Source organism: Dicentrarchus labrax, unplaced genomic scaffold, assembly GCF_905237075.1.
Source record: "Dicentrarchus labrax unplaced genomic scaffold, dlabrax2021, whole genome shotgun sequence".
NCBI classification, from domain to species: Eukaryota; Metazoa; Chordata; class Actinopteri; family Moronidae; genus Dicentrarchus; species Dicentrarchus labrax.
The window spans coordinates 8,316,914-8,344,490 of NW_026136724.1; the positions used below are offsets into that span (position 1 = coordinate 8,316,914).

At 41.7% G+C, this 27,577-nt stretch overlaps 5 protein-coding genes across 15 annotated transcripts in view; 3 read left to right on the forward strand and 2 right to left on the reverse strand.

The window, feature by feature from the left end:
* Window positions 1-7,293: 7,293 nt before the first annotated feature.
* alg10 (ALG10 alpha-1,2-mannosyltransferase) lies at window positions 7,294-10,968 on the reverse strand. Its single transcript, XM_051391890.1, has 3 exons — window positions 10,605-10,968; window positions 9,602-9,799; window positions 7,294-9,518 (listed from the first exon to the last, which is right to left on the reverse strand). Exons 1-3 carry the CDS (start codon window positions 10,767-10,769, stop codon window positions 8,457-8,459), a joined length of 1,425 nt encoding a protein of 474 aa, XP_051247850.1. The 5' UTR covers window positions 10,770-10,968; the 3' UTR covers window positions 7,294-8,456.
* Window positions 10,969-11,174: 206 nt separating this feature from the next.
* Window positions 11,175-13,088, forward strand: tprkb (Tp53rk binding protein). The gene is made up of 4 exons (XM_051391906.1): window positions 11,175-11,413; window positions 11,595-11,717; window positions 11,965-12,141; window positions 12,346-13,088. The coding sequence occupies exons 1-4, from the start codon at window positions 11,273-11,275 to the stop codon at window positions 12,430-12,432; spliced, it is 528 nt and encodes a 175-aa protein (XP_051247866.1). The 5' UTR covers window positions 11,175-11,272; the 3' UTR covers window positions 12,433-13,088.
* A 154-nt stretch (window positions 13,089-13,242) lies between these two features.
* Window positions 13,243-16,898, reverse strand: srr (serine racemase). Its single transcript, XM_051391901.1, has 7 exons — window positions 16,810-16,898; window positions 16,213-16,390; window positions 15,949-16,130; window positions 15,737-15,867; window positions 15,474-15,622; window positions 15,281-15,370; window positions 13,243-14,964 (listed from the first exon to the last, which is right to left on the reverse strand). Exons 2-7 carry the CDS (start codon window positions 16,388-16,390, stop codon window positions 14,723-14,725), a joined length of 972 nt encoding a protein of 323 aa, XP_051247861.1. The 5' UTR covers window positions 16,810-16,898; the 3' UTR covers window positions 13,243-14,722.
* A 31-nt stretch (window positions 16,899-16,929) lies between these two features.
* trmu (tRNA 5-methylaminomethyl-2-thiouridylate methyltransferase) lies at window positions 16,930-22,516 on the forward strand. The gene is made up of 11 exons (XM_051391892.1): window positions 16,930-17,135; window positions 17,802-17,967; window positions 18,058-18,164; window positions 18,305-18,427; window positions 18,580-18,752; window positions 18,937-18,990; window positions 19,106-19,172; window positions 19,404-19,504; window positions 19,880-20,024; window positions 20,126-20,208; window positions 20,337-22,516. Exons 1-11 carry the CDS (start codon window positions 17,054-17,056, stop codon window positions 20,484-20,486), a joined length of 1,251 nt encoding a protein of 416 aa, XP_051247852.1. The 5' UTR covers window positions 16,930-17,053; the 3' UTR covers window positions 20,487-22,516.
* A 1,114-nt stretch (window positions 22,517-23,630) lies between these two features.
* celsr1a (cadherin EGF LAG seven-pass G-type receptor 1a) overlaps window positions 23,631-27,577 on the forward strand; it is an 89,936-nt gene continuing 85,989 nt past the window's right edge. For 9 of the 11 annotated variants that reach the window (XM_051391791.1, XM_051391796.1, XM_051391792.1 and 6 more), the window contains exon 1: window positions 23,631-27,385. In XM_051391791.1, coding sequence (XP_051247751.1) covers window positions 23,827-27,385 — 3,559 coding nt within the window. In that variant the 5' untranslated portion in view covers window positions 23,631-23,826. The remainder of the gene's footprint in view (window positions 27,386-27,577) is intronic. The other 2 variants (XM_051391793.1, XM_051391794.1) reach the window with 1 other exon arrangement.

The following is a 27,577-nucleotide window of genomic DNA, read 5'->3' on the forward strand; positions in this document are numbered from 1 at the left end:
GCTCTGTGTTTACTTTGTTGAAGGTGTGATCCAGGCACAAACTGGAGCCTAATTAAGTCACGATCTCAAGAAAACAATTATATATAATATATCAACAATTTGCTTTTGAAGCATAATCACAGAATGAGATAATTAGGCAGCGATCATGAGAAAACAAAGTTTGATATCTTAAGATTATGGGATAATTAAGTCGTGTTCTCGAGATAATGGGGGTGAAATTGAAATGAGATCGCAAGAGCGAGAGATGAGTTCTGTAGTGTAAAAAAATGCTTCGGCCCTCTTTCATTTCTGCTGATTTGAAACGAATCAAATTAAACACACAGAAAGCGCTTCAACACCGACCGTGTTTCTTCATTATAGTCCACAAACACCAACACCAACAGGGCTAAGTGAGACGAAACACCAACTTGGCCGCTCAGTTGACTAATGATTTTTATTGTGCTTGCTGTGTTTAATCAGCAGAGGCCACACACACACACACACACACACACAGGAACCTTGCCTTTGTCTCAATTAGCAGTACATATGAGGCCACTTGTTCCCCCTAACCTGGCTTGATACATTATGCATTACAGCTGAGCGTTTCCGTGTGCCTCTAACTGTGTGTAAGTGCGTGAGTGTGCTTCCACCTCGGCTAGCATTGCATTATGCAGTGAGACAGGAGGCAGATGCATGGGGTGCTAGGAGCCTCATTGCCTTGTAAGTGTTTTGTGTGTGCCTGAGAGAGAGAGAGAGAGAGAGAGAGAGAGAAAGTAATGGGTCACTGGGGAATCTGGTGAATTTTTATTGCATTGTGGTTTTGTTTTCTCCAGCCACACATGGAGATGTCTGAGAGTGTGAGTTTCTCCTCATATATGTGAATGTGAATACATGTATGTGTGTTGACACGTGGACGTGTGTGCGTACGAAGCTGACTGATGTACAGTGACGGGGTCGCGAGTGTCGGAGGAGTCCGAGAATCATCTGACAGCTATGACATCCCAGCTGCTCTGCTGACTCCACACACTCACACACACTTTGCTGGGCTGTTCCTCTTAGGATGAGGTTTAATAATGCTCAGAAAAAAACCCTTTGTTTAAGCTTTAAAGCTAACAAGATGTTTTGCTGCATCAGAGGGAATTGTATTATTATTAAATATTAATATATTTTAGGGAATTTTTTCTACACAAAATATGATCCAGTTTCACCAAAATGAACGAATAAGATATAAAGTTTTTGTACACTAATGAGTGAGGCCTGGGCGCCACAGACGCTCCCTTCTGGTGGGGGTCGATCGTTTTTCCAACCTAGCTCAATTCTTGTCTCATTTGTGGTCTGATAAACAATAAATTCATCAAATGTAGGTTAAAAATAACAACGCATTTGGTCTTTGCAAACAGAAACATGTTTGCATGTAGAGCGTGGAGTGACATCCAAACACAGGTGGTCACATCCTAATGCCATGCGTGAACTGACGTACTTAGAGCTGCCCACTTGTGATCAGATCACCCAAGTCTCATTAATGCCAGGTATAAACGGGGTCAGAGTTAGCAACTAGATGGTAAACAGCGCCAGATATTTCTCTGGCTCTTAAGCTCGGAGTTTGTGGAGACCGAAACAGAGCTAAAAGGAGAGTGAATACTGGATTTACCTTTGTCACGGTGGCGAGAAACAAGACTAAATTTAATGTTGCTCAGTGTCTGCTGGGAGGGTAACTGTTTGCTAACTTTATAAGGTAATTGGCCTTCCTCGTGAAGCTCCTCGCCTCCTCGTTAAGAAGCAGAGGAATTCCTTTTTTTACTGTCTCCTTAATTGAGTGGGATTAAAAAGACAAATCTATTTTCAGGAACCTAATTTTGATCTTACCGTTTACTCAGGTTTTATGGTCTGATAGTGGCCACATTTTTAGTATCAGTTAGTAATTTTGTCTTACTCCATTAGTGAATGAATTTGTTTTTTACAAGCGGAATTCTCTATATTACACAGTATCTAATTCGGAAATTCTTCGCAGTGCAACAATCAAATAATCCAATAATTTTAAACAGCTTTTTTGAAAACTTAAATGACTCACCATAGAAATAATACCGTAAAAAAAGCCTTGAGATGATCGTGACTTCTTATAAAAGAGAGAGATTTATTCCGAGCTCTAACTCACAGGACCCCCGTGCTCCTGAGAGTGGAGGCAGAGTGGGAAATGAAAAGGTCTCTGTTGTAACCACCCACTGTAGGGGTGATAATAATTATCAGGAATGGCATGTGCCTTGCCTTTGAAATAATGTCACTGACAGTTAAAGGCAGCTTCCCCAGCCAGCGACTCTAATAAACTGTGAGAAAATGAAGGAGATGGTTCAGTGACACTTACATTTGCTGTTAAGATTTGCTATACACACAATTTGGGGTATCCGACCATTCACTCATTTACATTTTAACAGAGGAAGTGCTGGTTGCACTTGTTGACAGGGAAGAAAGAGGACAAAAAAGCTCTTAACACAGTGACTCATCAAGTTGCTACCTCAATTTAAGTGCTATCAATATAAAGAAGCAAAGATTCCACATTTTGTGCTACTGAGGAAACTTTTGAACTACCTCAAACACCAAAAATTGTTCATTTTTATATATGTTGTACTGAATTTTGGTGCACTATTTTCTAAGGAAGTTACCAGATAACCTCTGTATTCACAATTTAGTGCATAAACCTATTTTACCTGATACCTTCTGACTTAGATTATCACAAAATGTGCTCTGGTGAGTTTTAGGGCACATTCAGTTGCATAAATTGTCACCTTTTTTTTGCTGTAAAATGGCTGATATTATTTTATACACTATATCTGTTCCAGTATCTGTCACAGTTTACTGTATGATCTTCTCAGCCTGCCAAAAACTTTAATTAATCGGGAAAGTGGAAGATCAGTCATTAAAAAACACTGTGAAAGTGAACTGAACTGCTTTAAAAGATATGTATCTGGTGACACTCATGAGTGTATTAATATGTGGTTGAAAATAGTTCCCGACAAATGCCTATACCTGTTTACTTTTGTTTGTGTAGCATTTGCTAAAAAAGACAGCACCCGGCTGTGTTAGCAAATTACTGAGACAGTTTTAATGATTTCAGTAGAAACAGTTGGGCTGAGTGCCACAGACAGGGTAGGGAAGAAGAAAATTATTGAGAGACAGACTAATGTGTTATTGGTTTTGTTGTTTTCATGGGGTTTTGTTAACAGGAAGAAAAATACAGAATAACACCAGCGTTATGACAGACTTTCACCAGCAATATTCACAGTTAACTTATCGTATTTTGGTCAGTAAGACCACACCTGCCATTTGTAGGTGTGGGCATACATGAAAAAGTAGTATGTTATACAAGTAAATATGAACACACACAAACTTTCACGGGGACATAGACTTGTCATAAGACCTCTCTGTGTCTTACATGAGAATGTGAATCCCAAGTCTGTTATTTTATTGAAACCTGAACTGCAGCTGCAGTAATTATAGTCACCTCTTATGTGATGAGAGTCTTACTGTGCTCTCATATCATACCTGTAAATCCCTGTTAAATCTCTCCCCTCCTTCTTATTTTCTCACCCTAATTAGTTTCTGTTCTTGCAGCTCTAAATGATTAAGTAACAAACTCTGATTACATTTCAAAAACAAATCTATCTCAGTGACTTTCAGTGTTGTCCTGACCTCACCTTCGGCTCTAGAAAACAAATGTCTCTTTCTCAAAGCTCTTCAAATTAATTGCTCAGAGCCTCTGATACTTGCGCAAGTTTAAAGTCTGGCAGGGAAGACATGAAAACCACAAAGGTGCTTTGGATATGTGCGCATACACACAAAGAGAAAGTGTAACAGAGAGAAAGAAACAGAAAACATGCCACCCCTAACAAATGACGCAGTTCTATTCTGAGCACATCAGTAACAAATGTACCTACCCATTGATCTGTAATTAGTGCAGAACCTCTCATATGGAAGTTTAATACTGACAAAACTATGAAGTATGCAAACAACAAATCCAAACTACAATGTACAAAACAGAAAGTGCGCACAGGATCTGATTTGCATTTACAACCCTGTCCCTTTGTAGCCTTTAAATCCAAATGAAATTAAATGACTTTATTTGTTTTTGCTCGATAAACCTCAAACTTATTTTCATACAAACGATAACATTGTAACAAACATATGTTAAGCTTAATGCATAGTTTCCATATCAGTGTTACCACAAGAGTCTGGGACGTATAATTCTGCTCATGTCCTGAGGGTTTGTGTGGATCGTCCCCATGTAGCCCAATATGTATGCCCACAGATTATACATGCAGACTGCACAAAGATGTGAACATTTAGCTGGTCAGCTGCAGCACATTGAACAGCATAACTTAAAACCATCAAATGTCACTTTGTACCATTTAGATCTGGGATCTCAAACTACCAGCCCTCCATCCCCCTTTCTCTGGCCTGCGATCTAATGCCAAGAACATAATATAAGCAGGCCCGCAAGATTATTATTTTTTTATCACATCAATTAATTACCTAACCCTTTATATAAAATAAAAATACAATTCTATTTTTAAAACATTATTTCACTTTGCGCAAAATAATGGCTGAGGTCAAAGGTGCTCACAAATGCATGGAAAGGGTTGATAAAAAGAGAACAGGTTTCCAGCCTTCATTTGTTGTTTGGCTGCGACAAAGATGAAATGACGATATTACACCGATCAGCCATAACATTATGGTCAGAATGTTATGCGGCCCCATACCAACAAACTGTGATGCACTGTGTGTTCTGACACCTTTCTATACCTTTCGACCCTGTCTCCAGTTCACCACTTTCTTTCCGTGGAGCACTTTTGATGGGCACTGACCTCTGCAGACCGGGAACACCACACAAGAGCTGCAGTTTTAGAGATGCTCTGACTCAGTCGTCTAGCCATCATAAATTTGACCCTTGTCAAAGTCACCAATTTCTGTGGCTGCTATTTTTTGCTATTTTATTTTTTAAGTATGATGTCAGTAATGGAGATATTTTCCGAAATATTAAGCTTTCTTGTAGAGCACTGAAGTGGCCCTCCTATGAGACGAGAATACCAGCAGTGGCCCAGAGCCAATTTGAATTTAAGACCCCAGATTTAGATGCTTTCTCTTCAGTAGCATTTTTAACAAAACAGTGTGGCGTGTAAGCTACAGTGCCAGTTTGGTGGTTTTGTCTCTTTTTTTCCCTGATGGGGTTTATGCTGCATTCACACTTAGGTAGGAAAGATTCACATTCAAATGTTCACATTGTTGGATAACTGGCGTCAATTGTATGATCAGATGAGAGATGATTATAAAGTGAAATTTTCGGGACCATTTGCATTAGATGATGGACTCACTGACCTAAGTCGTGTAACAATATGCATTTAAGTCGGAAACTCATGATTACAAAAACTTGAATATGATATGAATGCAGCATAAGCCTGCCAGCTGCTGTCAATAAAACCTGGAAACGACACAGAAAAATTATATTTTGTTATAATCATTATTACATATTCTTTTTGACGGTGAAAGCTGATTGTGTTTTCCAGTTTTAGATTGTTTACTCCTTAAATATGTTTTTGAATTCCTCAAAAGTTTTGTCGGCAAGGAACTTCCACATCCTCGGGGCCAATCAGTGTAATTATGTAACTTTGGTAACAGCGGGGGGGACTCATCATTTTACCAGTTTTCCTCAAAATGCAATCAGTGATTAATCAGATATTCTGCATTATACAAGGACAACCGCATCATGAAATAAAACAAATCCATGACTGATGGTAACACCCTCCCTCTCTTGGGCTGTAATTTTCCAAATGCCAGAACACAGTGGTGAGAAAATACTAATCTGCACCTTCATGAGCCCCACAGTAAAAAAATCAATGACACAGTGAAAAGAGAGAGAGTCACAGAGGTTTAACAAAATGACATATTGTGTGTTTCTAAGCAATTCCCTGAACATTCTCTTCCAAACACAGCTCAGTGTCTGAATAGTGTAATCAACATTTGTATAATCATCCCTGTTTGATTTTATTAAAATCTCACCTGTGAGCTGGCCCCACACTGCTCGATGTAATTAATGTAGTAGTGAAATGGGTTAGAGGGAGAGCAATCATCATGCCACTTGTTTTCTTTCCTCCAAATTGGGATTTCACTTATGAAATACAAAAGACTACTCTAACTTACTACGAGCACCAGAGCAATCGATGAATGTCAGAACCTGCTAATCAGATCTGGCTGCCTGAGTTTCTTCTTTGTTTGCTTGTTTGTTTCGTTCAAAAGCACCACTGTTGTTGGATTTGAAAGTATCTGATAATTTGAAGAGCATGAAAACTGTCTTCAAGGCTGAATCCACACTAACCATTTTGCTTTTTGTGTTTGGTTTTAAACAGGCGTTTACGTTTTCCTGTGTTACTCAGCTGTGAAAGCTTTATTCAGAGTGTTGAATTAATAAGCAGTTAGGTTGATTTACTTCAATGTTCAAGTGCTTGCTCTGGTCATAGGAATATTAAGCTTTGTCTTATAGCTCCTCCTAGTGACTGACTCTGGTAAAATAATCAAGACTTGAGTATTTCAGTTTCATACTACTATATTAGTATACTACTATACTATACTTCTATTGAAATACATTTATTGAACAGCTATAGTAACTGATTAACGAATTTAAAAAATGTTTATTTAATCAAAACATGTGTTCACTTTATAAAATATGATACTGCACTATAGATTGAACAACCCAACAATAGATAAAGTATTTAAAAAATCCTCCACCAGCTATAACTTTAAAATGTTGCTTAGGCATTAAAGCATTTGTAATAATCACTGTGAAACCAGATAAGTTCATTTGCTTAGTTAAGTTTGTGTTACTTAAAATTTTCAATGTAATCCTTTTCAACAATTCTTGAGTTAAAATAACTTATTGCATTACAGTGTAATATGATATATATAATAATACTCTGAAAGGGATCATTCTGCCCAACAAACTTTAATACTTTTTACATTTTGGTGTTTTTGTGCTTTTACTGAAGTAAAACCTTGAATGTATGACTTTTACTTAACAGATATGAGTACCTCTTCCACCACTGCCTGCAGAGCAAATCTGATTAGTACCCCTTTAAATACTCTGATGTGGACACATTGTTTACTAACTCATCCGATATTAGACAGATGTAATCTGTCTGAATGAGTCGAATCTCATGCACGAGTTTGTGAAAAAACATCTTAATTTGCTCCTTTTATCTATTTTGTTGCCCTTTGTCCATATATTTGCCAAAAGTTCCCTATAAATAAACTTCACTTGAAACTTGATGCTGCACAAGTGATTTTATTCAAAGGTATACACAAGATTGTATCAGCAGCATACAGCTGGATGGACATTAAGTGTGAAACATTATCAGACAAATGAGTAAACATGAAGCAGTAACAGACTCTGATACAGTTGAAATGGGACTTTGTGATGATAAATTTGAATAAGACTCAACTTAACTTGAAAAGTCTCAAACCAAATCTGATATCAGGTCCTGTTGGGATTGAAACTTTATAATTAAATCTTACAGTAAGACACACACATCAGGCACAATGAAAATAGCCAACAGAAAGGGGAAACATACAGGATAACACTGTCTGTTACACTTAAACCACAAAAATAAAACCAAAACATCTAAATTAACAGTGAACAACACGTGTCTGAATCACCTAAAGCGGATCTTTATGGCTTGGTCAAAGTAAAAAAAAAATCAAGGTAAAAATGAAACATACGCACGTATGTCTTCAATTTATTCCCATAATTATTAAGTTGTCTGTTGGTCAAGTGTGTCCATCAAAAAGCAAAACTGTCATTACAAAAAACATCCCATACGATACAAATTCGAAAGTTTACAATATGGCTGTCATTTTTGGTCTCTTTAAATCCTATTTACAGCTTATGTCAACAGTTAGTTCACCAACGACTGATTCATAGAACTGCACCCAGTATTTACATTTAAAGTACAAAACAGTGTGCCGTAAGAAAACCACACCCAGCCTGCAGAAAACGTTTAAATTACACCGGATCAACATTTCAACCTAAGATTGTTTATGTACAGTAGAAACATCTTTTATTCACAGACCATTATAATTCAGAGCAGTACCAATGATTAAACATTGAACACCGATACCAACACTGCACTGTTTTTTTGGTAATGTTTATGTAATTGTGGACCGATTCACAGTAAATTTAAAGCCCTACTGCAGAGTCTGTAGCGGAAACACAGTATAACTCAACCTTTGACATCAAACTCAGTATTAAAATGTTTTCTATTGTCACATTACAACTAGCAATAATAATTCTCAGTGTAAGCTATAGCAGTGAAAGCATGAGCCATTTTTGCCTTGTTACTGGGATGTTTTCTTAGATTTTTGAGATGTCACGTGTTATTGTGATTCTCTTTTAAGACTAACACCCTGTTTGAGTCCGGGAACTTCTCTTTAGTTCACCACATGAACCTCTGTGTGGCCGCGCTGTTCGGCCAGTGGAAGGTCTTACTGATGAAGATGTAAAGTGTGGCAGCGTTGACCGCCGTGTACAGAAGAAACTCCACGGTGAGTCTGGGAAGTGAGGGGAGAGGCATGTGCAGGCGGTACATCAGGTACGGGACGATGAAGTACCGGAACTCCAACAGTTTCTGGGGCACTGTGGCAGCCAGGAGGCACGCCAGGAACGCCAAACTCCAGAACAGCGAGCGCGACTTGAAGGAGTCCAGGAAGTTCCACCCTGCAAAGACATACGCGGGGACGAGGAGGAAGCGCACCAGCTCGTGCCTCTGGAAGAGCCTGTTCCAGACATAGAAGGGGAAATGGCGGTTATCTGCCAGGAGGTACCTGTGGACCAACGTGAACTTCCACACCAGGAGCAAGGAGACGCCCGTGATGAAGAGGAAGAACAAAGGCTGTCTTTTCAGAGCGTGGAGGAAGCGAAGAACGCGGTGGTAGCAAAGTGAGACGGGGAGGGAGAAGAAGAGGGCGAAGGAGAAGAAATAGAAGAGTTGGGGGAAGTTGAGGCAGGCCTCGTGGCTCGTCCTGTCACCCACCACGATCCCATCGTTCAGCACCACGAACACCAGGAAGCCCACGCCGACCACCGCGTAAGGCCATGCCACCAGCAGCACCGCCTTCACGTGACTGGGTGACGTAAGGAACTCCAGTGTGAAAAGCACCACTTTCTTAGCTCCACTGAACGACAGAGGCACCTGGGACAGAGGAGACTTCTCATCCCTCTTCTTCGTGTGCTCCAACCTCCAGGCCTCGTCCATTTTGGCGGCCACCAAGGTGCCCGTGCAGAACGCCACCCAGATGATGTTGGTCTGGCGGAAGAGCACGGAGCACACGCCGAGGAACGCGGAGGCCTTGTGGCAGCCGTAGAGCGTCATGAGGTAAGTGAAGAGGATGAAGAAAGTAGATCCGGCGTCGGTGTAGTAGAGGAAGTTGAAGAAGTAGAGCACGGGGAAAGTCGACAGAGAAAGCGCTGAGAGGACTCGGCGTGAGGTTGTTCGCGTCTGGAAGAGCGGAAACGGGATGTCAGGAGACAAGAAAATCACAAACAAAATCATGCATGATTATCTTCGTCATCTGGAAATACCTTCTCCCTGAGGTGCAGTTTGCAGATGAGCAGATAGAGCAGGTAAAGGTTGCCGCAGTTGAACAGCAGGTTGATGAAGCGCAGCATGGCCGTGGAGCACACCACCGCGCCTGTCAGGTCAGCAAGCCACACCACAGGCTTGATGACTCCCACAGAGACAAGGTAAAGGCCTGGGAGAGTGGTGATCATTGGGTCCCACTGAAAAGGGGACAAAACCATGTTAAAGACACACACGTTTTACATGAGGATACGTTTAAGTAGATGTGAAAATAGATGTATGACACTGTGTCTGGCTCTGGAGGAGCTTTCCCAAAGTCCAAGAAATGAACCCTGATGATGTCATGGTGATGTCATAAGAGTTGTTCCTTGCTCGGGATAGGAGATGACACATTTTTGTCAGAAAGTTTGTGCTACAACCCGGGGACAAAGAGGTCTTGGGATTGAAAGGCGTGGGTGTTTACGAGGCAGGGAGCATCCTACAAAAGAGAGACTATCAAGTGGCATTATGGGAAGTAGAGGATCTATTATTTTTTTTGTAGTTTGACCCATTAGGAACTAAAAATCATTATATCATTATACATAATATATTTGTTTGCTGTTTTTAAAAGGAATATACTCCACATGACATCTAACACTTTTCCAAAGTTTATCTTGCTTTTAGTTAGATTCTTTAACATTTTCTATACTAGTATTCATAATGTCATGCTATACCTGTGTGTGTGTGTGTGTGTGTGTGTGTGTGTGTATATGTACTGAAATAACATGAAAAAAACCCACTTTATAACCGATGATGCTGCTCCTTTAATCTCCTCTTTCCTACAGCCTGCCTATATACTACAGTCCTTTCAGCCACATACCTCTGCATTAATGCCAGTCTATATGTCCAATGTAGAGATTAAAAGCTCCACAAGCTGCCACGGGGATGTTAAACGACAAAAGCCCCGCTGATAGCTAACCTTAATCCGCTAAACAACAACGAGGGACTCGCTCTCGGCCACTTTACCTCGTTGAATTTTCCATGGCAGTATTTCTGAGCTTGTGGGACGTGGAAAATCTCGTCCATGTACGGCTCCCTTTGCTCCCGAGTGACTCTGGAGAAAATCAGGCAGGATATCAAAAAGTTGGTGCTGCAGAGAGCAGTGAAGATGTAGCCTTCAAATTTCTCCATGTTTGACGACCAAATCCGATAAAACAAAGTCAGTGCAGGTCAAAAGCTAGCTGCTGTAATGCTGTGTGTTCCGCATAACGACTACAATCGCGTATTAAAAGCACTGTGGATCTCAGGTCGGGTGGAAACTGGTTAAACTCCTGTCCAGTTTTAATAAACGGAAGAGTTTTTATTTTTGACAGCTGGCGATCCGCTTCGGAAACATGCCCCGTATGGAAACTCTAGTATTTTTTATTAGTTCCTGCGTTGAGCTAAATAGTTTGGCCTTTCAAATAGTAACCACCAAAATTATACGTATGATGTTTTTTATTTATTTTTTTATTTTTTTATAAAGATAACGCTCTAAGTATCGTTTTCTTGCTTTTGTGGAAAAGTTTTTTCCCTAAATAGGAACTTTCCTCCGGAGCGGTGTCACCGTGTTATGGTTCCCCTCGTGTACGGGCGTTCACGTGAAGCGGCTTTCATCTCAATTTCTTTATAGTTCGTTAAAAGAAATAGTCAACATGCATTTAACTCATGAATTAGAGCTTTTTCCCGAGCACAGGGTGACTCAAGTGCTTTTTAAGGAGCTCAAAAATGCCGCAGAATTGAGACAGAGTGCGGTAGCGGGAAAAATAAACGGTGCCTTGATCAACCCAACGATGGTGAGATATTTCCCCTCAGCTGTAGCAACGTTTTATCACACTGTTAATAATATCTATGAGCTAACAATGGTATTACTTCCCTGTTTTGCCTCTACACTTGCTCACATCTTTTATAGTAAGTTAAAGAAAATCAAAGACACTGGAGCTTCAGTCACCATCAGACTTTATTTTCCTTTTACAGCTGGTGGATTCTTTCCAAGTGCTGGTGGCTGCCAACAAGGCTGTTAACTTACAGAAAAGTGGAAAAATGAAGACAAGAAGTTTATACTCAGAAATAATCTTCAACCTGTCACCAACTAATAATGTAAGTTCTTTGTATCGTTCATTTGAAAATGCTTCTTTTTATTAATGCAGGGACATTTGTAGCTTTCAACCTTTGCTCTCCTAACTAATGGTAACTATGGCACTATAAGCTACTGTATCTAGAAATGGGAACACATTCCTTTTGTTGCACACACATCCTGCACGGGAACATCAGCTGGAGAGCCACAATGTGCATGAATAAACTGGAAACAGAAATGAATCCTGTGTGTATGCCCTCCCTAATACAGATCTCAGATGCGTTTAAAAGGTTTGGGATCTCAGATGGCGATGACTCCGTCCTGGTGGTCCTGGTTCACAACGAAGAGGAGTCACAGTTTCTGTCAGATATCACAGCCAGGGTGAAGGGACGGCAGATTCCAGTGGAGGATGTTTCCTCGCTGTCAGACCAGGCAAAAATCAAAAAGGTAATCCGTCTCTGCTTTAATTTTACGTGACTCATTCCCTGCAAATGGGTATCTGTGTGTTCAGCCATTAGCTGAAAGGAATAAGTGATAAGTGAAAATGTGATTTGTGCTTTTTTGATGGACCGGACACCTATGACACCGACTCACTAAATAGATTTTAGTAGAATTTCTGTTAATCTTCCCTCTTTTTTGCCTTTGTTTCAGCTGTATAAAGTCACTCCCCAGGAGGAGAAGTGCGGGACTCTGCTGGACGCAGTTGTATGCAGGATGGCCACCAAAGATGTCATGTAGCTACAACAGGAAAAAAGGGACCAGAACAGGACTTAAAAAAAAAAAAAAAAAACAAGGTTGCCTTTTTTCATGTGAGATGTGGATTTTCTGCTGTAGATGTTATTCCACCACATTGTAAAGTGCCAAAACTGCAAATATTGTCTTTTGTGCATTCCACACAGACTCAAATCAACGCTTTTATCACATTTTAAGTTCATCTAGCTTATTTTTCACACATCTTTTCCGGGACTTTACGTGTCTTTTGTCCTACTTGTATTTTCTATACAACTGTTAGACTGACAGTTGTGGAAAAAGTTTGAGAGGTAGTTAGGGAAGTCACAACACTTTATTTAGCATCAGCTTCCCTCAGCAACTTTTCATGCTTCTCAGTCCTTCCTATAAACGTTTTCTGTTACAGTTATTTTTTGTCTCTGTCAGTTGATGGTGGGCTCCGAGTTTTCTGACAGCAGGGGACAGTGACGTAAAGCTGGTCTCATGCCAGGAATCTGTGAATAATGAATCCAAAGAGCTCTGGGCCAAAAATCAGCTAGCTCTCAATCAGATTTTAAAGATATATCCGCAACCACAACACTGACATGAAAGATTCAGATACGAGCCAAATTTCATTCAAACCTTGTCAGCCTCAGAAGAGAATATTAAATACTGGTTGTCTTAAACATCTTGGCTTTTGTTCTTTTAAATCCCCTTTAAGTGACCCGACCCGTTTTTTTCATCTTCACAGCATGTTACACTATGAAGACACGACAAGTAAAATACATGAAGAAAAGGCAAAGTATTGGCTGAGACATGTAAGAAAAGTCCAGTCAAAAGTTTGGACACACCTTCTCATTCAATGTTTTTTCTTTATTTTCATGACTATTTACATTGGAAATAACATGTTTTATATTTTAGATTCTTCAAAATAGCCACCCTTTGCTTTGATTACTGCTTTGCACACTCTTGGCATTCTCTCGATGAGCTTCATGAGGTAGTCACCTGAAATGGTTTTCCAACAGTCTTGAAGGAGTTCCCAGAGATGCTGAGCACTTGTTGGCCCTTTTGCCTTCACTCTGTGGTCCATCTCATCCCAAACCATCTCGATTGGGTTTAGGTCAGGTGACTGTGGAGGCCAGATCACTCTCCTTCTTGGTCAAATAGCCCTTACACAGCCTGGAGGTGTGTTTGGGGTCATTGTCCTGTTGAAAAATAAATGATGGTCCAACTAAACGCAAACCGGACGGGATGGCATGATGCTGCAGGATGCTGTGGTAGCCATGCTGGTTCAGTGTGTTTTGAATAAATCACTAACAGTGTCACCAGCAAAGCACCCCCACACCATCACACCTCCTCCTCCATGCTTCACGGTGGGAACCATGCATGTAGAGACCATCCGTTCACCTTTTCTGCATCGCACAAAGACACAGCGGGTTCCGCTGGTCTAATGTCCATTCCTTGTGTTTCTTGGCCCAAACAAATCTCTTCTGCTTGTTGCTTTTCCTTAGTAATGGTTATTTAGCAGCTATTTGACCATAAAGGCCTGATTTGCGCAGTCTCCTCTGAACAGTTGCTGTAGAGATGTGTCTGCTACTAGAACTCTGTGTGGCATTCATCTGGGCTCTAATCTGAGGTGCTGTTAACTTGCGATTTCTGAGGCTGGTGACTCGGATGAACTTATCCTCAGCAGCAGAGGTGACTCTTGGTCTTCCTTTCCTGGGGCGGTCCTCATGTGAGCCAGTTTCGTCGTAGCGCTTGATGGTTTTTGCAACTGCACTTGGGGACACATTGAAAGTTTTTGCAATTTTCCGGACTGACTGACCTCCAGTTCTTAAAGTAATGATGGACTGTCGTTCCTCTTTACTTAGCTGATTGGCTCTTGCCATAATTCTAATTCTAACAGTTGTCAAATAGGGCTGTCAGCTGTGTACCAACCTGACTTCTGCACAACACAACTGATGGTCCTGACCCCGTTAAGAAGGCAAGAAATTCCACAGATGAAACCTGACAAGGCACACCTGTGAAGTGAAAACTATTTCAGGTGAGTACATCATGAAGCTCATTGAGAGAAGGCCAAGGGTTTGCAGTGCTGTCAACAAAGCAAAGGGTGGCTACTTTGAGGAATCTAAAATATGAAACATATTTAGAGTTATTTCACACTTTTTTGTTTACTACATAATTCCATATGTGTTCATTCATAGTTTTGATGCCTTCAATGAGAATCTACAATGTAAATAGTCATGAAAATAAAGAAAAACCATTAAATGAGAAGGTGTGTCCAAACTTTTGACTGGTAGTGTATAATCTTGAATATTTGTCAGTCCGGGAAGTTGGCAAGCTCGTCTTTTCCGATGTTCCCCCCGCTGAGGATGCACACCACGTTCTTCCCCTCCAGCTCGGGTATCTTGTTGCTAATGATGGCGGCGAACGCGGCGGAGCCCGACGGCTCCACCACGAGTCCAGACCTGTAGAGGGTGGACACCGCCGCCTTGATCTCCTCGTCGTTTATAAGGACGATCCCCTCCACGTAACGCCGACACAGCTCGAAGGGCAGTGTGCCTGGGATGCAAAGAAAAGGAGAGATGCAAAATGAAAAAGCATTCAGTTCTTCAATCACCAAAACAACATAATAACTAATAATACTTCTGTTTGCTTCTGGGAACTGGATTTTTAGAAAAATGTGACCATAAATGGAAAGAAGAGCATAGTCAACTTTTTGTCCGTTCTCTGTGTAGAAAAATTATAATTTTGTGGTGAATTGCCTTTTCTTTCTCTATTTGACCAGAAAAACTACAGTCTTTGTAGGTTAAGAATAGACCAACAAGGTCTAATTTAAAGCAGGGAAGAAAAATATAAGAAACAGCTTGAATAATACCTGCAAAAGGTGGCGCAAGTCCTGAGGCGATGCTCTTGGCGTCCATGCCCACTGGCTTCTTCTCAATGAAACTTTTGTACATGGTACAGGCTGAGTTCAAACAGAAAACACAAAGTCACAACAAGTTCACCGAGCTTGCTGGGATGTGTGGTGTGTGGAACTAGGTGACGCTCCTGCTCCTCTTTAGTTTTACCTCCCTCTGGTTCCACACCGTAGATTCTGGTCTTATCACAGCCTGACAGTTTGATGGCAGCAGCTGCCCCGGCCAGCAGGCCCCCTCCACCACAGCACACCACCACCACGTCGGGCTCAGGCATCACCTCCAGCACCTCCATACCGAGACTGAACATACAGGTTAAGGCTGTCATTTTAAATAATGGTAGTTTTAGCCCGTTTCTCTGACGCATTAAATGAGATTTTGAATAATCTTCAATTCACAGTCGGCCCTGAGTGTACCTGGCGTGTCCTGCTATTAGATCCAGGTCATCATAGGAGTGCAGGAAGGTCATATTGTCCTCCTGAACACAGCGGTTCACCACATTCATCAGACAGGAGGTGGGAACACGCTCCACCTCCACCCCAAAACTCTGAGGACGAGAATGAGACTTTCATCACAAAGTATACCTACAGCAGCAGGAGGGATTTTGAATCTGTCTGTGTCCTCTGACCTGTATGAGGATGGATCTGGACACTGGGGCAGTTTCCGGCATCACCACCTTCCCCTTTGACCCATAGTGTTTTGAGGCGTATGCAAAAGACTTCCCATAGTTCCCGGCAGACATGGTGACAAAATGACCACCCTTCGGTCTCCTGGCAAACTGATTGGCCACTCCTCTGATCTTAAACGACCCTGTCAATTAAATGTAACACAATTCTTAAGTGATAACTGAGAGGGCTGCGAGGTGATGTGAATCAAAGGGGTTTCCTCTAACCAGTTCTCTGCATGTTCTCCAATTTGATGTGGATGTTGCAGTGGACGTTGAGAGGCAGGGTCGTCTGGCACCAGGGGATTGTGGGAGTGTTGATAACACCCAGCGGGCTGCTTCTCACCGTCTCCCTGGCGTCTCTCAGCAGATCCAAGGTGATGGCGTCTGCAGACACCTCTCCCATCTGTATCAGAAAAAAAACACAGTTTAATATCAGGAACACATTTATACTGTGTAGGCTGACATAAAAAAATATGCATTTAATTAATTCATGTTAATAACAAGCACTATATATTTTTTAATGACTAGAGTATTTTTTGTATTATTGTTTTTATAGGAAGTCAAATCTGCCCTGAACATTATCCTAACTTCATTTTCTGTACAAAATGCGAATAATATTGTAAATACTTTTATAATTAGCTAGCTAAAATATAAAATATATAATAAAATATATTTTAGCTGGTCTGTTGATACTGGACGCAGAGTTACAGATTTATGAAGAAAAGCTAATGAACGCTGCATCACAAAACCAGCTTTTTACAAAAGACTCGTTAAGTTAACCATACAGATATATTTAGTGCATTACACTCATTCCCCACTAACCTTAGTACTGGTTTGCTTTTTTCCAGTTACTTTAAAGAGTGACAGCTCCGTGATGTTTACAGTGTTACAATCTTTACGGCTCCCACCAGCTTCCTCGTTCCAGTTTTGAAACGTGTTTCTGGTCGGACCTTATTATCAAACCGACTTGAAACATGGCTGCTCCTGACAATGAAGAGCAGTGAGCTGACTTTTCTTAGTGAAACCAGAAAACTACCATTCATAGAAACGAGTATACGTCGAAGCTATGGGTTTTATTAGACACGTCGTGTGCGCCATGTCCGGCGGCGTTGACAGCTCTGTCGCTGCGCTGTTACTGAAGAGAAGAGGTGAGAACAACCTGACTGACAGAAACACTGAAACACACTGAGCTAACGATGGACACCGCTCTACCCGAATAACAAGCTATTTATTTGTCTCTGAATATTAAAACCCAAGTAGCCCTGTCAGCTATTTGTGTTACGTGATGTACTGTCCCAGATATCATTGCGTTAAACAATGTTATTGTCATTTTAAGACCATTTTATGCCACTGATAAGATAAGCATAGTAATGTAAGTTCACCCTCTCTAAGTGCAATTCACTTTTAATTTAATATTCAGACATTTGAATTGAACTATAACAAAATATGAAAACGTCCTTGATAAAGTAAAAATACATGTAACCGTACAACTGAAACAATAAAGAAACTTGACTCTAAAATAAATATAAAACATTTGGCACAGTGGTTGTCTATAGAGTCATTCCTTCCTTAAAAGACAATATAGTAATGCTTGGGAAAAGCCTTCTGTTTATTCTGGCATCATGTTAGCTGAAATGTTGGTTCAATTCTTAAACAGTAAGTCGATATTGTGAATGAATAATTACATATCGTATATATTACACAATAAGTCGATAATTATTATAACAGGCCTAAATCCAACACAGGTTCTGCTTCTGTCTGAATGTGCTAGCCTAGTCACATATCGTTGTTATTATTGTCTCTTCCATGTGCAGGTTATAGTGTAACAGGAGTCTTTATGAAGAACTGGGACTTGCAGGATGAGAAGGGGCTGTGCACTGCAGAGAAAGACTGTGAGGACGCTTTCAGAGTGTGTCAGATCCTGGACATCCCCTTCCATCAAGTGTCTTATGTCAAAGAGTACTGGCACGAAGTTTTTAGGTATTTGTGGGGCTGCCATGCATGAATCATCGTAAACACGTTTTCATTTAAGAACTTTTCAGTGTTACATCTGTCTTTTGCCACTTTCAGTAACCTATTGAAGGAATATGAGAAGGGCAGGACCCCAAACCCAGATATACTGTGTAACAAACACATAAAGTTCAACCATTTCCACAAGTACGCTGTCGACACACTGGGTATGTAATCACAATGTGGTTGGACGCTCACATAAAGTCATTCCCAAACGCTTAATATTTGTTTGTTGAACTGAGACACAGTACAATACATCTTGTTAAATATGACTTTTAATTAGTGTTGTGCTGTTGTTGACTATAAGGTGCTGATGCCATGGCAACTGGCCACTACGCCAGGACATCACAGGAAGATGAAGAGGTTTTCCAACAGACGTACACAGCCCCGCCTACCTCTCTCTTCAGAGATCGATTTGAGATTAGAAATCGTAAGAGTTTTGCTCTTGTCGCCCCCCCCTTAGTTTAATGTTTCACCTTCTCTATTTCACTCTAAGTTTTTACTGGCAGTGAACGCAGCACCGGCTTTAAGATCAGTCCCTCTGACTGCCTTAACAATCTTTTTTCTCTCCCCTCTGTCCAGCGGTGAAGTTGTGCAAGGGAGCAGATCTCGTCAAAGACCAAACCTTCTTCCTCAGTCAGATCTCCCAGGATGCCTTGCGACAAACCCTGTTCCCACTGGCTGGACTTACCAAAGGTTTTGTCAAAAAGATTGCTGCTGAGGCGGGGTTTCACCATGTGCTGAAGAGGAAAGAGGTAGCCACACACACACACACACACACACACACACACACACACACACACACACACACACACACACAAGCACGCACGCAACGAAAGGTATTTAATTATCGTTGTATTACATCAGGAGAGCCGAAATAATTATATCATTTTTATTTACATTGTATGCTGAGAGTAAACTGTGTTAATGTCTTTCCAGAGCATGGGCATCTGCTTCATTGGAGAGAGAAACTTTGAAAACTTTATTTTGGAGGTAAGATTTAAGTATGTGTGCCACTTAATTTGGCTGATTCGGTATTTTTATTTTTAGCTGTCATTTATAAAGAGATACATTTAAACCTGCACTGATTTCTTTCTTCTGTTTTCAGTATCTGGAACCTAAACCAGGGAACTTTGTCTCCATCGATGACGGGACGGTCGTGGGAACACACAAAGGTATGTTTGTGGTTGGTTCTCTGACAAAATGAAGAGCTGCTGTGTCACTGTTATACAAACAGAATGTAATGGCTCTTAATATGTTTAATTAAAACCAACTTAAAATGACCCTTTTCCACGTTGCCGTCCACTCGTTCCTCTAAATCTGTGTTCCTACAACATTTTAAACAACTTACGGTGTACCTCCTGTCCTGTCTCTTGTCATTTCCCCGTGTGTCTCTGTCCATCCAGGCTGGTTCACTCTGACACTGGGCCAGAGGGCGAGGATAGGAGGGCAGAAAGACGCCTTGTTTGTGGTGGACAAAGATATCACTACTGGAGATGTGTTTGTGGTGAGAAAGTCTGTCTCTGCTTTTATAGTGGAAGCATCCTCCTTGTCTTCTGTCTCCTCTGAAACGACACAGCATAGTATGATTTAGAGTTTAAAGGTTTTTTGTGAATTGATTTCCTTCTTAACATATTTTCCCAAGCCACTGTATGTTGTGTTGTCTGTTTCTTTTTCCCAAGCACTATATAATTGCGTTAATGAAATATAATACCCATAAATCTCAGGAGGATGGCCGCATAATTTATGTTGTCTCTACCTTGAAGAAAATGCTTAATAACATTTAGAATTAACATAGAAATTTTCTCACTTTTTAAGGCGCATTCAGTTTGATTCATCAGTTTTTGCTGGTACTTTATTCCTTACATTTCTCACCAATCAGGCTCCAACTACCAATCACCCGTCTCTTTTCCGTGACACGTTGCGGACCGACCGCTTCCACTGGATAGCAGTTGACCCGCCTGCTGAACTAGCCAGGACTCAGATGATGGAGTGTCATTTCCGCTTCATCCACCAGATGCCACTCGGTGAGTTTGGTGCTGTCAGTGCCTGCACATTGATCAGCGACAAGAAGTGACATGCAGAGAGCACATTATTTGATGAACAAGAAAACCACTGTGCTTTCCAGTTCCCTGTACGGTGACGCTGAACATGAACGGCTCCGTGTGGATCTCACTCTCACAGCCATTAAGGGCTCTCACACCTGGACAGGTAAGAGATACAGAATACAGTGTAACACCAGTTATAATCTAACACTTAAAACATACACACAATCACATTCCTCTCTCCTACTGTAGAGGTATAAGTGTATTTTGTCTGTCTTTCCATTCCTCCCCCAGTTTGCTGTGCTCTACAAAGGTGACGAGTGTCTGGGTAGTGGGAAGATTGTCCAACTGGGGCCCAGTGAATACACGCTCCAGCAGGGCAGAGAGCGGTTGTTAGCAGCCACGCAGATCAAGCAGCAGCAGACCCCCGAACCAGCCAGCTGAGACTGACCTCACAGCCCGGCCATGGTGGAAATGAGCTCTGTCCGGTACATTAGGTAGATCACCCTGTCCATACAAAAAAAAAAGCCTCTTAAACTGGGCTTTGAGACATAGTGCCTTGTTGGAGGCGGTACTTGGTTGTTTTTAAACTTTGACGTGTCAACAGTATTGATAACACGAGGGGAAAAAGGGTGGATTTCCATACTGTTTTATTGTATTTGGGCTTCGATACCATCTGCATCTGAGCCTACGTGTGTTTTGGAGTGGAGACTAAATGGTGATAAGATGGTTTGATAAGTAACAGTAACCTCATTTTAAAAATATTTTTCCCGACTACTCGCTATTACATGTCAAACGTCACTGAACAGATGATATACACCGGTTACTATTATTTATGCTCAACAGATTCTCCATTGAACATTCACGATAACAACAGAGCTGCTGTTATTGTTTTCTATGCATTGTAAAGAAGACCTGCACTTTGATGTAAGTTGTAGTTGATCTGGTATATATATTTAAGTAAGGTTTAAGGTTTAGGTTTAAGGTATTTTCTAAGACATGCTGGAGGATAATTGCCAGAACTGTGGTTATCGTTTGGAACTGGAGTTTTAAAAAGTATCCAGCTCTAAAATGGTTCAGTAAATGGGAAACAATCCCTCAACTCAAACTTTTGAATTTGAGTGTTTTTGTCTTCATACAGTCTGTACTCACTTGTTGTGACCTGTGGTCTTTTTCAAGGACTTTTTAAGACTGGTAGTCTCAACCCTTTTAGTGTTGTTTTTTATATTCTAATGGTAGGAAACCTGTGAGCGACCCAGGATTAACTGAAGCATAGGAAGTTCTGTGGGATCTGACTCTTTAAGCAGGATTAACTACTCATGTCCACTAGAGATATTTATCTATGGCACAATTATTTGGCCCTCTTGACTGTGAATGAAAGTGACAATGATATTCTCTTCAGTAAGATGGGATTTAAACTTGTCATTTACTGTAGCTCTTCCTGTCAGTTTTAAGGATGCTTACCTTTTCCATGAATTTCCCTCCCATCCTTGACCTTGGTTGAATGTCACTGATGTTCACCCTGCCTCTGTGCCAACTACAAACCTACAGTACTCTACTTGGTTCTTTGAACGATTGTGTTTTGATGAACTAGATTAATACTTTAGTACGTAAGTAGAAACTCTGCCCCCTTTTGTTGTTTGTTTGTTTGTGTTATTCAGTTTTCTCCTCTGAGGAAAAGTTGTGTTGAAAAGCCAGTTAATGGTGAACATAGGAGAAATTATTTTTCTAAAAACATGCCAAGTTAACAAACAGTTGCAATTAAAATAATATTCAAAATAACCAGAATATGGTGTTATGTATTATTTTACACATTTTGAGCCAGTTGGTTCAGTTGTTCTAAACAATTGAAAAGCAATTCAATTGTTAAACTTGTTACTCAACTGCTTTATACTGTCACTCCATATTTTGAAATATACATATTTGAATAATTTTTTGTTTTAAACAATCCTATAAGAACATTTAAAGTGCCTTTTCTCTTCAGATGGCATTGTTGTACACTCCTGAACAAAATCTTAAGACCGGGAGAAAAAGTATTTGCATTTCGTGCTGGTGGAACATATCCAGGTTGTAAGTAGAGCTTCAAAATGCAAAAAGAAGAAACAGGACAAGAGACAAAAAAATAGTGTAGCAATTTATTAAAAACTGCATTTAAACACAAACAGGCAGTTCATCAGCTGATCAAAAGTTTAAGACCATAGCCCAAATTAAACCCCAAAACAGACAAAGTGTCAAAAAAGGACTCGGTAGTAAGAAGCCCCACCGATGTTGTTTATCACTTCAAAAATTAATTTAGGCATGCTTGATGCAAGTGTTTCCAGGAGGATGGTGGGAACGTTGCTCCATGTGTAATTTTTCCCCCGGTCTTAAGATTTTGTTCAGGAGTGTAGGTCGTAGAACATGAGTTCTTCCTGAACTACAAACTGTAAATACTTTTACATATGAGTGAATAAATCTAATGAGTGATGTGTTGACTTGTTTCTACTGGCCTGTATGCTGAAATAATCTTTCCAGAGTCATTGTATACTTCAAAAATACATAAGTCATGCATTAGTTGTTCTGTAGTTTTTGATCCACAGGGGGGCGCTATTATACAAGATTAACCTCCAGGTTGAACTTCTTATTCTGGAGTAGGCATTGTTTTGTACACAACAACATGCTTGTATATCCTAATGAATCCTAATGACTGTCACGTCCTAGCCTAATTATACAACTTCATTCTATGTCATCATATTGTCTGTTTTCCCTGAAGGAATTTCATGTTTGGTCATTTTTGAAAAGTTTTCCTGTTTTTCATCTGTCAGCTTAAAACTGGTTTTCTTGTGGGGAGAAAATACACAAATGTGAGGAGAATACAGAAGACAAAGGCTCAAACACTGATAATAGTAAGAAATAAACAAATAAGTTTTGTTGATTATACCATTATGCAATCTTCTTAAGGGAAAATTAAACCCAAAACATAAGTAAATTATAAAAGGTTATATATCATATTTTTATCTTTTAACCTTTTAAGCCAGGCTTATTTTGTGAAACCTCATGTTATCCTAAAATTATTACTAAAGACCATTCAACAACTCACCAAGAACCATATATGAATAATATATTGATTAACAAGGGTTATAATTGTCTTTTTGGTCATTTTGGTTTATAGAGCTCTAATAGTGGTGTGGTTGGTTTGTTAAAATCAGTTTTTGTTTTACATTAACAGATGAGTAGGAGCTGATTTAAATAGTCAGAATTAGTGGCTGAAAAACTCAATTCAGTTTCTCAAACTTGTGAACTTCAGGTCTTAATTCAACTATTTTTGAATCTCTCTTTCACAATGTGCCATCGATGCTTACAACTACTCCAACAAACAAAAGTTGAAGAGGGAGCGACACTCAGACACGCATTAGGAATTTTACCCATCTCTCACCCTATTGTAATAACAATGCACTTGCGCGCATTGGTCACCCGGTCAGAGCCACTTCCTAAATCTCCATGAGAAAAAAAAAGCCCCCCCTGTGAAAGCGTCCCAGAGGGGGGACACAGCAGGTTTATGGTAATAAGGCTCTGAGGAGGAGAGGAGGAGGAGGAGGAGGCGGAGGAGAGCCACGGAGCCATTTTGTACTCATTTTAAACTCAGTGTGGGTTAACGCAGCCGCTGCGCGCTGTGGATACGCTGATACTATGGATACCGAGCGTCTTTTTCCACGTTAAAACTTCACAATGAGGGATAAAAGTAAAACGCTGTGCTGGGAGAGGGAGAGTTAATGTGTTTGCAGAGGAGTTTCGATGAAGTTGAATGGGATTTGGCAAGTTTAAAAGCATGGAGCTATCGATGTATTGGATTTGGGTTTGTGTCCTGTTCAGCGTGCCGCTTGCGGGATGTTTGGAGATGCACCTTTCGGAGACTTTACAGCCCGGGACACTTCTGGCAAACCTATCGCTCGGCCCTGGTTGGACTTATAAAATTGACAGGACTTTATCCACTAAATTCATTCAAAGCTTTTTCCAGGTTGAGAGGCACGATGGAGTTATCCGTCTGTCCCACAAAGTTCCGTGTGCGCACACACCGAGGAACCCGGCGCCTGTTTATTTCAGAACAGGTTCTTCAACATCTGGGGACGTTATTCTGACACAGTTTAATGTGTTTGTCCACGGCCAGGACTGTTTTATTAAATACAAGAGAAAGAAAGCGACAGGTAAGCCAGACATTCACATTAAACACCTTTCAAAGCTGGAGGCAACTTCCTGCTTACCCGCAGGTAAGTTGCTTTTGAATGTAACAGAACTTTTGCCCACCTTTACGCGGAGCACCACCTTTCTGGACAGCATGTGTGTCGGACGAGAGTTGAGTGCAGTGTTCAGGCATGGGGCTCTGTTCCTGGCCAGTGACTTATGTCATGATCACAGAGGACAGCCCGAGGTGAATTTGCACTGTGTGTTGCATAGCTCTCCAGGCGGCAGGCTCTCCGTGCAGCTCAGTCTTAAGCTCGTAAAAGTGCCTAAACAACATGGATCCTTCTCGGAAACCACCCAGAGAAAGTCTGGCAAATTGATCCACAGGGGTAAGCGACAGGCGAACTCGCCTCCCCAGTTCCAGCTCCCCAACTATCAGGTGTCTGTGCCCGAGAATGAGCCTGCAGGCACACGGGTTATCACCCTGAAAGCCACTGACCCGGATGATGGAGAGGCAGGGAGGCTGGAGTACAGCATGGAAGCCTTGTTTGACAGCAGGTCCAATGACCTTTTTGACATTGACTCTCAGACAGGGAGCATTACAACCGTCCAGTCACTAGACAGAGAAGTCAAAGACACACATGTTTTCAAAGTCACTGTAACTGACAGTGGCTCCCCCAAAAGATCTGCCACCTCTTACCTCACTGTCACTGTGAGTGACACCAACGACCACAGCCCGGTGTTTGAGCAAACTGAATACCGTGTTAGCATCCGGGAGAATGTCGAAGTGGGCTTTGAAGTGATGACGATCCGGGCCACTGATGGGGACGCTCCCTCCAACGCCAACATGATTTATAAAATTGTCAACGGCGATGGAGTTAACTCTGTGTTTGAAATCGACTCCCGCAATGGCCTGGTGAGGATCAGAGAGCGGCCTGACAGGGAGACCCGGGCCAAGTACCAGCTGATAGTTGAGGCCAATGACCAGGGCAAAGACCCAAGTCCCCGCAGTGCCACCGCCACTGTCAACATCTCTGTGGAGGATGAGAATGACAACTACCCACAGTTCAGTGTAAAGAGGTATGTTGTAAAGGTCCCAGAGAATGTGGCAGTCAACACCAAAGTCATCCAGGTGGAAGCTACAGACAGAGATGAGGGAAACAATGCCAAAGTTCATTACAGCATCATCAGTGGCAATGTTAAGGGCCAGTTCTACATTCACTCCCCCACCGGTGTGATTGATGTCATCAACCCTCTGGACTATGAGATGATTCGGGAGTATAATTTGAGGATTAAGGCTCAGGATGGTGGCAGGCCTCCTCTGATAAATGGCACAGGGATGGTGGTGGTGCAGGTGATGGATGTGAATGACAATGTCCCCATGTTTGTCAGCACACCTTTCCAGGCTACTGTGTTGGAAAATGTGGCCATTGGTTACTCCGTGATCCATATTCAAGCAATTGATGGTGATTCAGGAAAAAACGCCCTTTTGGAATACCGGTTAACTGACACCACGCCTGGTTTTCCTTTCACCATCAACAACAGCACAGGCTGGATTACAGTGAGTGAAGAGCTTGACAGGGAGACCACTGACTTCTACACCTTTGGCGTGGAGGCGAGAGATCATGGGATACCTGTGATGTCCTCCTCTGCCAGCGTCAGCATCACGGTGCTTGATGTGAATGACAATGTACCCACATTTACAGAGAAGACCTACTCGCTGAAGATCAATGAAGATGCTGTCGTGGGGACCAGCGTACTGACAGTGACTGCTGTGGATAGGGATGTCAACAGTGTGGTGACCTATCAGATATCCAGCGGCAACACCAGGAACCGCTTTGCCATCACTAGCCAGAGTGGCGGCGGCCTCATCACCTTAGCCCTCCCTTTGGACTACAAGCAGGAACGCCAGTACGTCCTGACAGTCACCGCCAGCGATGGAACGCGCTACGACACCGCTCAGGTGTTCATCAATGTGACAGACGCCAACACGCACCGGCCCGTCTTCCAAAGTGCAAACTACCAGGTAATGCTCAACGAAGAAAGACCTGTGGGCTCCACTGTGGCGGTAATCAGTGCGACTGACGAAGACACGGGGGAAAATGCTCGCATTACGTACGTGATGGAAGACAATGTTCCTCAGTTTAAAATAGACCCAGACACAGGTGCCATCACAACACAAATGGAGATTGACTATGAAGACCAGGCCTCCTACACATTAGCCATTATTGCCAGAGACAATGGCATCCCTCAGAAATCTGATACCACCTATGTGGAGATAATAATCCAAGATGCCAATGATAATACTCCTCAGTTTCTTAGGGATATGTACCAGGGGACTGTATTTGAAGATGCACCTTTCTACACCAGCGTTCTCCAGATCTCTGCTTCAGATAGAGATTCTGGCTCAAATGGCAGGTTGAGCTATACGTTCCAGGGTGGTGATGATGGAGACGGGGATTTCGTCATAGAGCCGTACTCTGGTATCATCAGAACAGCTCGCAAACTGGACCGGGAAAACGTTCCTGTTTACAATCTGAAGGCTTTTGCTGTGGATAGGGGGGTTCCGCCTCTGAAAGCAGCTGTTCCCATTCATGTGGTCGTCCAAGACATAAATGACAACGCTCCAGTGTTTGAGAAGGACGAGCTGTTCATTGACGTGGAGGAGAACAGCCCGGTGGGGTCCGTCGTGGCGAGAATCTCTGCCACCGACCCCGATGAGGGCACCAATGCTCAGATCATGTATCAGATTGTGGAAGGGAATATTCCAGAAGTTTTCCAGCTAGACATTTTTAACGGTGACCTCACTGCGCTCACAGACTTGGACTATGAGACTAAAACAGAGTATGTCATCGTGGTCCAGGCCACCTCAGCACCACTGGTGAGTCGGGCCACTGTGCACATCCGCCTTGTAGACATGAATGACAATGAGCCGGTGCTGCAGAACTTTGAGATTATTTTCAACAACTATGTCACCAACAAGTCGAACAGTTTTCCATCAGGAATAATAGGAAAGGTACCGGCTCATGACCCAGATGTGTCGGATAAGCTACGGTACAAGTTTGAATCTGGAAATGAGCTCAGTCTGCTGCTGCTGAATGAGGACACCGGGGATCTGAGGTTGAGCAGGGACCTGGACAATGACAGGCCCCTGGAAGCACCCATGACCATTTCTGTCTCAGGTAAGAAAAAAATCTGAAATCTAATCTTATTTTCAAGCTGTTATTTTAAAGAGGAAAATCTTGTTTTTAATGGCAGGTACATGTGTCAGTGCAGGCAAACAAGGTGATAAAATGTGTTAAAGACAGAAATTTAAATCACCACGTGTGATGTATCATCACACCGCTGAGTCAATATAGATTTTTCTGTTGAAT

Excerpts from the sequence above, each read along its gene's own strand:
- alg10 (XM_051391890.1), bottom strand. The coding sequence starts at position 10,769 with ATGGAGAAATTTGAAGGCTACATCTTCACTGCTCTCTGCAGCACCAAC. Across the intron at positions 9,800-10,604 it reads GCCATGGAAAATTCAACGAG|TGGGACCCAATGATCACCAC; the intron begins GTAAAGTGGCCG and ends TCCCCTTTTCAG. Across the intron at positions 9,519-9,601 it reads AACTGCACCTCAGGGAGAAG|ACGCGAACAACCTCACGCCG; the intron begins GTATTTCCAGAT and ends CCGCTCTTCCAG.
- tprkb (XM_051391906.1), top strand. The coding sequence starts at position 11,273 with ATGCATTTAACTCATGAATTAGAGCTTTTTCCCGAGCACAGGGTGACT. Across the intron at positions 11,718-11,964 it reads ACCTGTCACCAACTAATAAT|ATCTCAGATGCGTTTAAAAG; the intron begins GTAAGTTCTTTG and ends TCCCTAATACAG. Across the intron at positions 12,142-12,345 it reads ACCAGGCAAAAATCAAAAAG|CTGTATAAAGTCACTCCCCA; the intron begins GTAATCCGTCTC and ends CCTTTGTTTCAG.
- srr (XM_051391901.1), bottom strand. The coding sequence starts at position 16,390 with ATGGGAGAGGTGTCTGCAGACGCCATCACCTTGGATCTGCTGAGAGAC. Across the intron at positions 15,868-15,948 it reads CCAGATCCATCCTCATACAG|AGTTTTGGGGTGGAGGTGGA; the intron begins GTCAGAGGACAC and ends TCTCGTCCTCAG. Across the intron at positions 14,965-15,280 it reads ACTTGCGCCACCTTTTGCAG|GCACACTGCCCTTCGAGCTG; the intron begins GTATTATTCAAG and ends TTTGCATCCCAG.
- trmu (XM_051391892.1), top strand. The coding sequence starts at position 17,054 with ATGGGTTTTATTAGACACGTCGTGTGCGCCATGTCCGGCGGCGTTGAC. Across the intron at positions 18,165-18,304 it reads GTACGCTGTCGACACACTGG|GTGCTGATGCCATGGCAACT; the intron begins GTATGTAATCAC and ends GTTGACTATAAG. Across the intron at positions 19,505-19,879 it reads CTACTGGAGATGTGTTTGTG|GCTCCAACTACCAATCACCC; the intron begins GTGAGAAAGTCT and ends CTCACCAATCAG.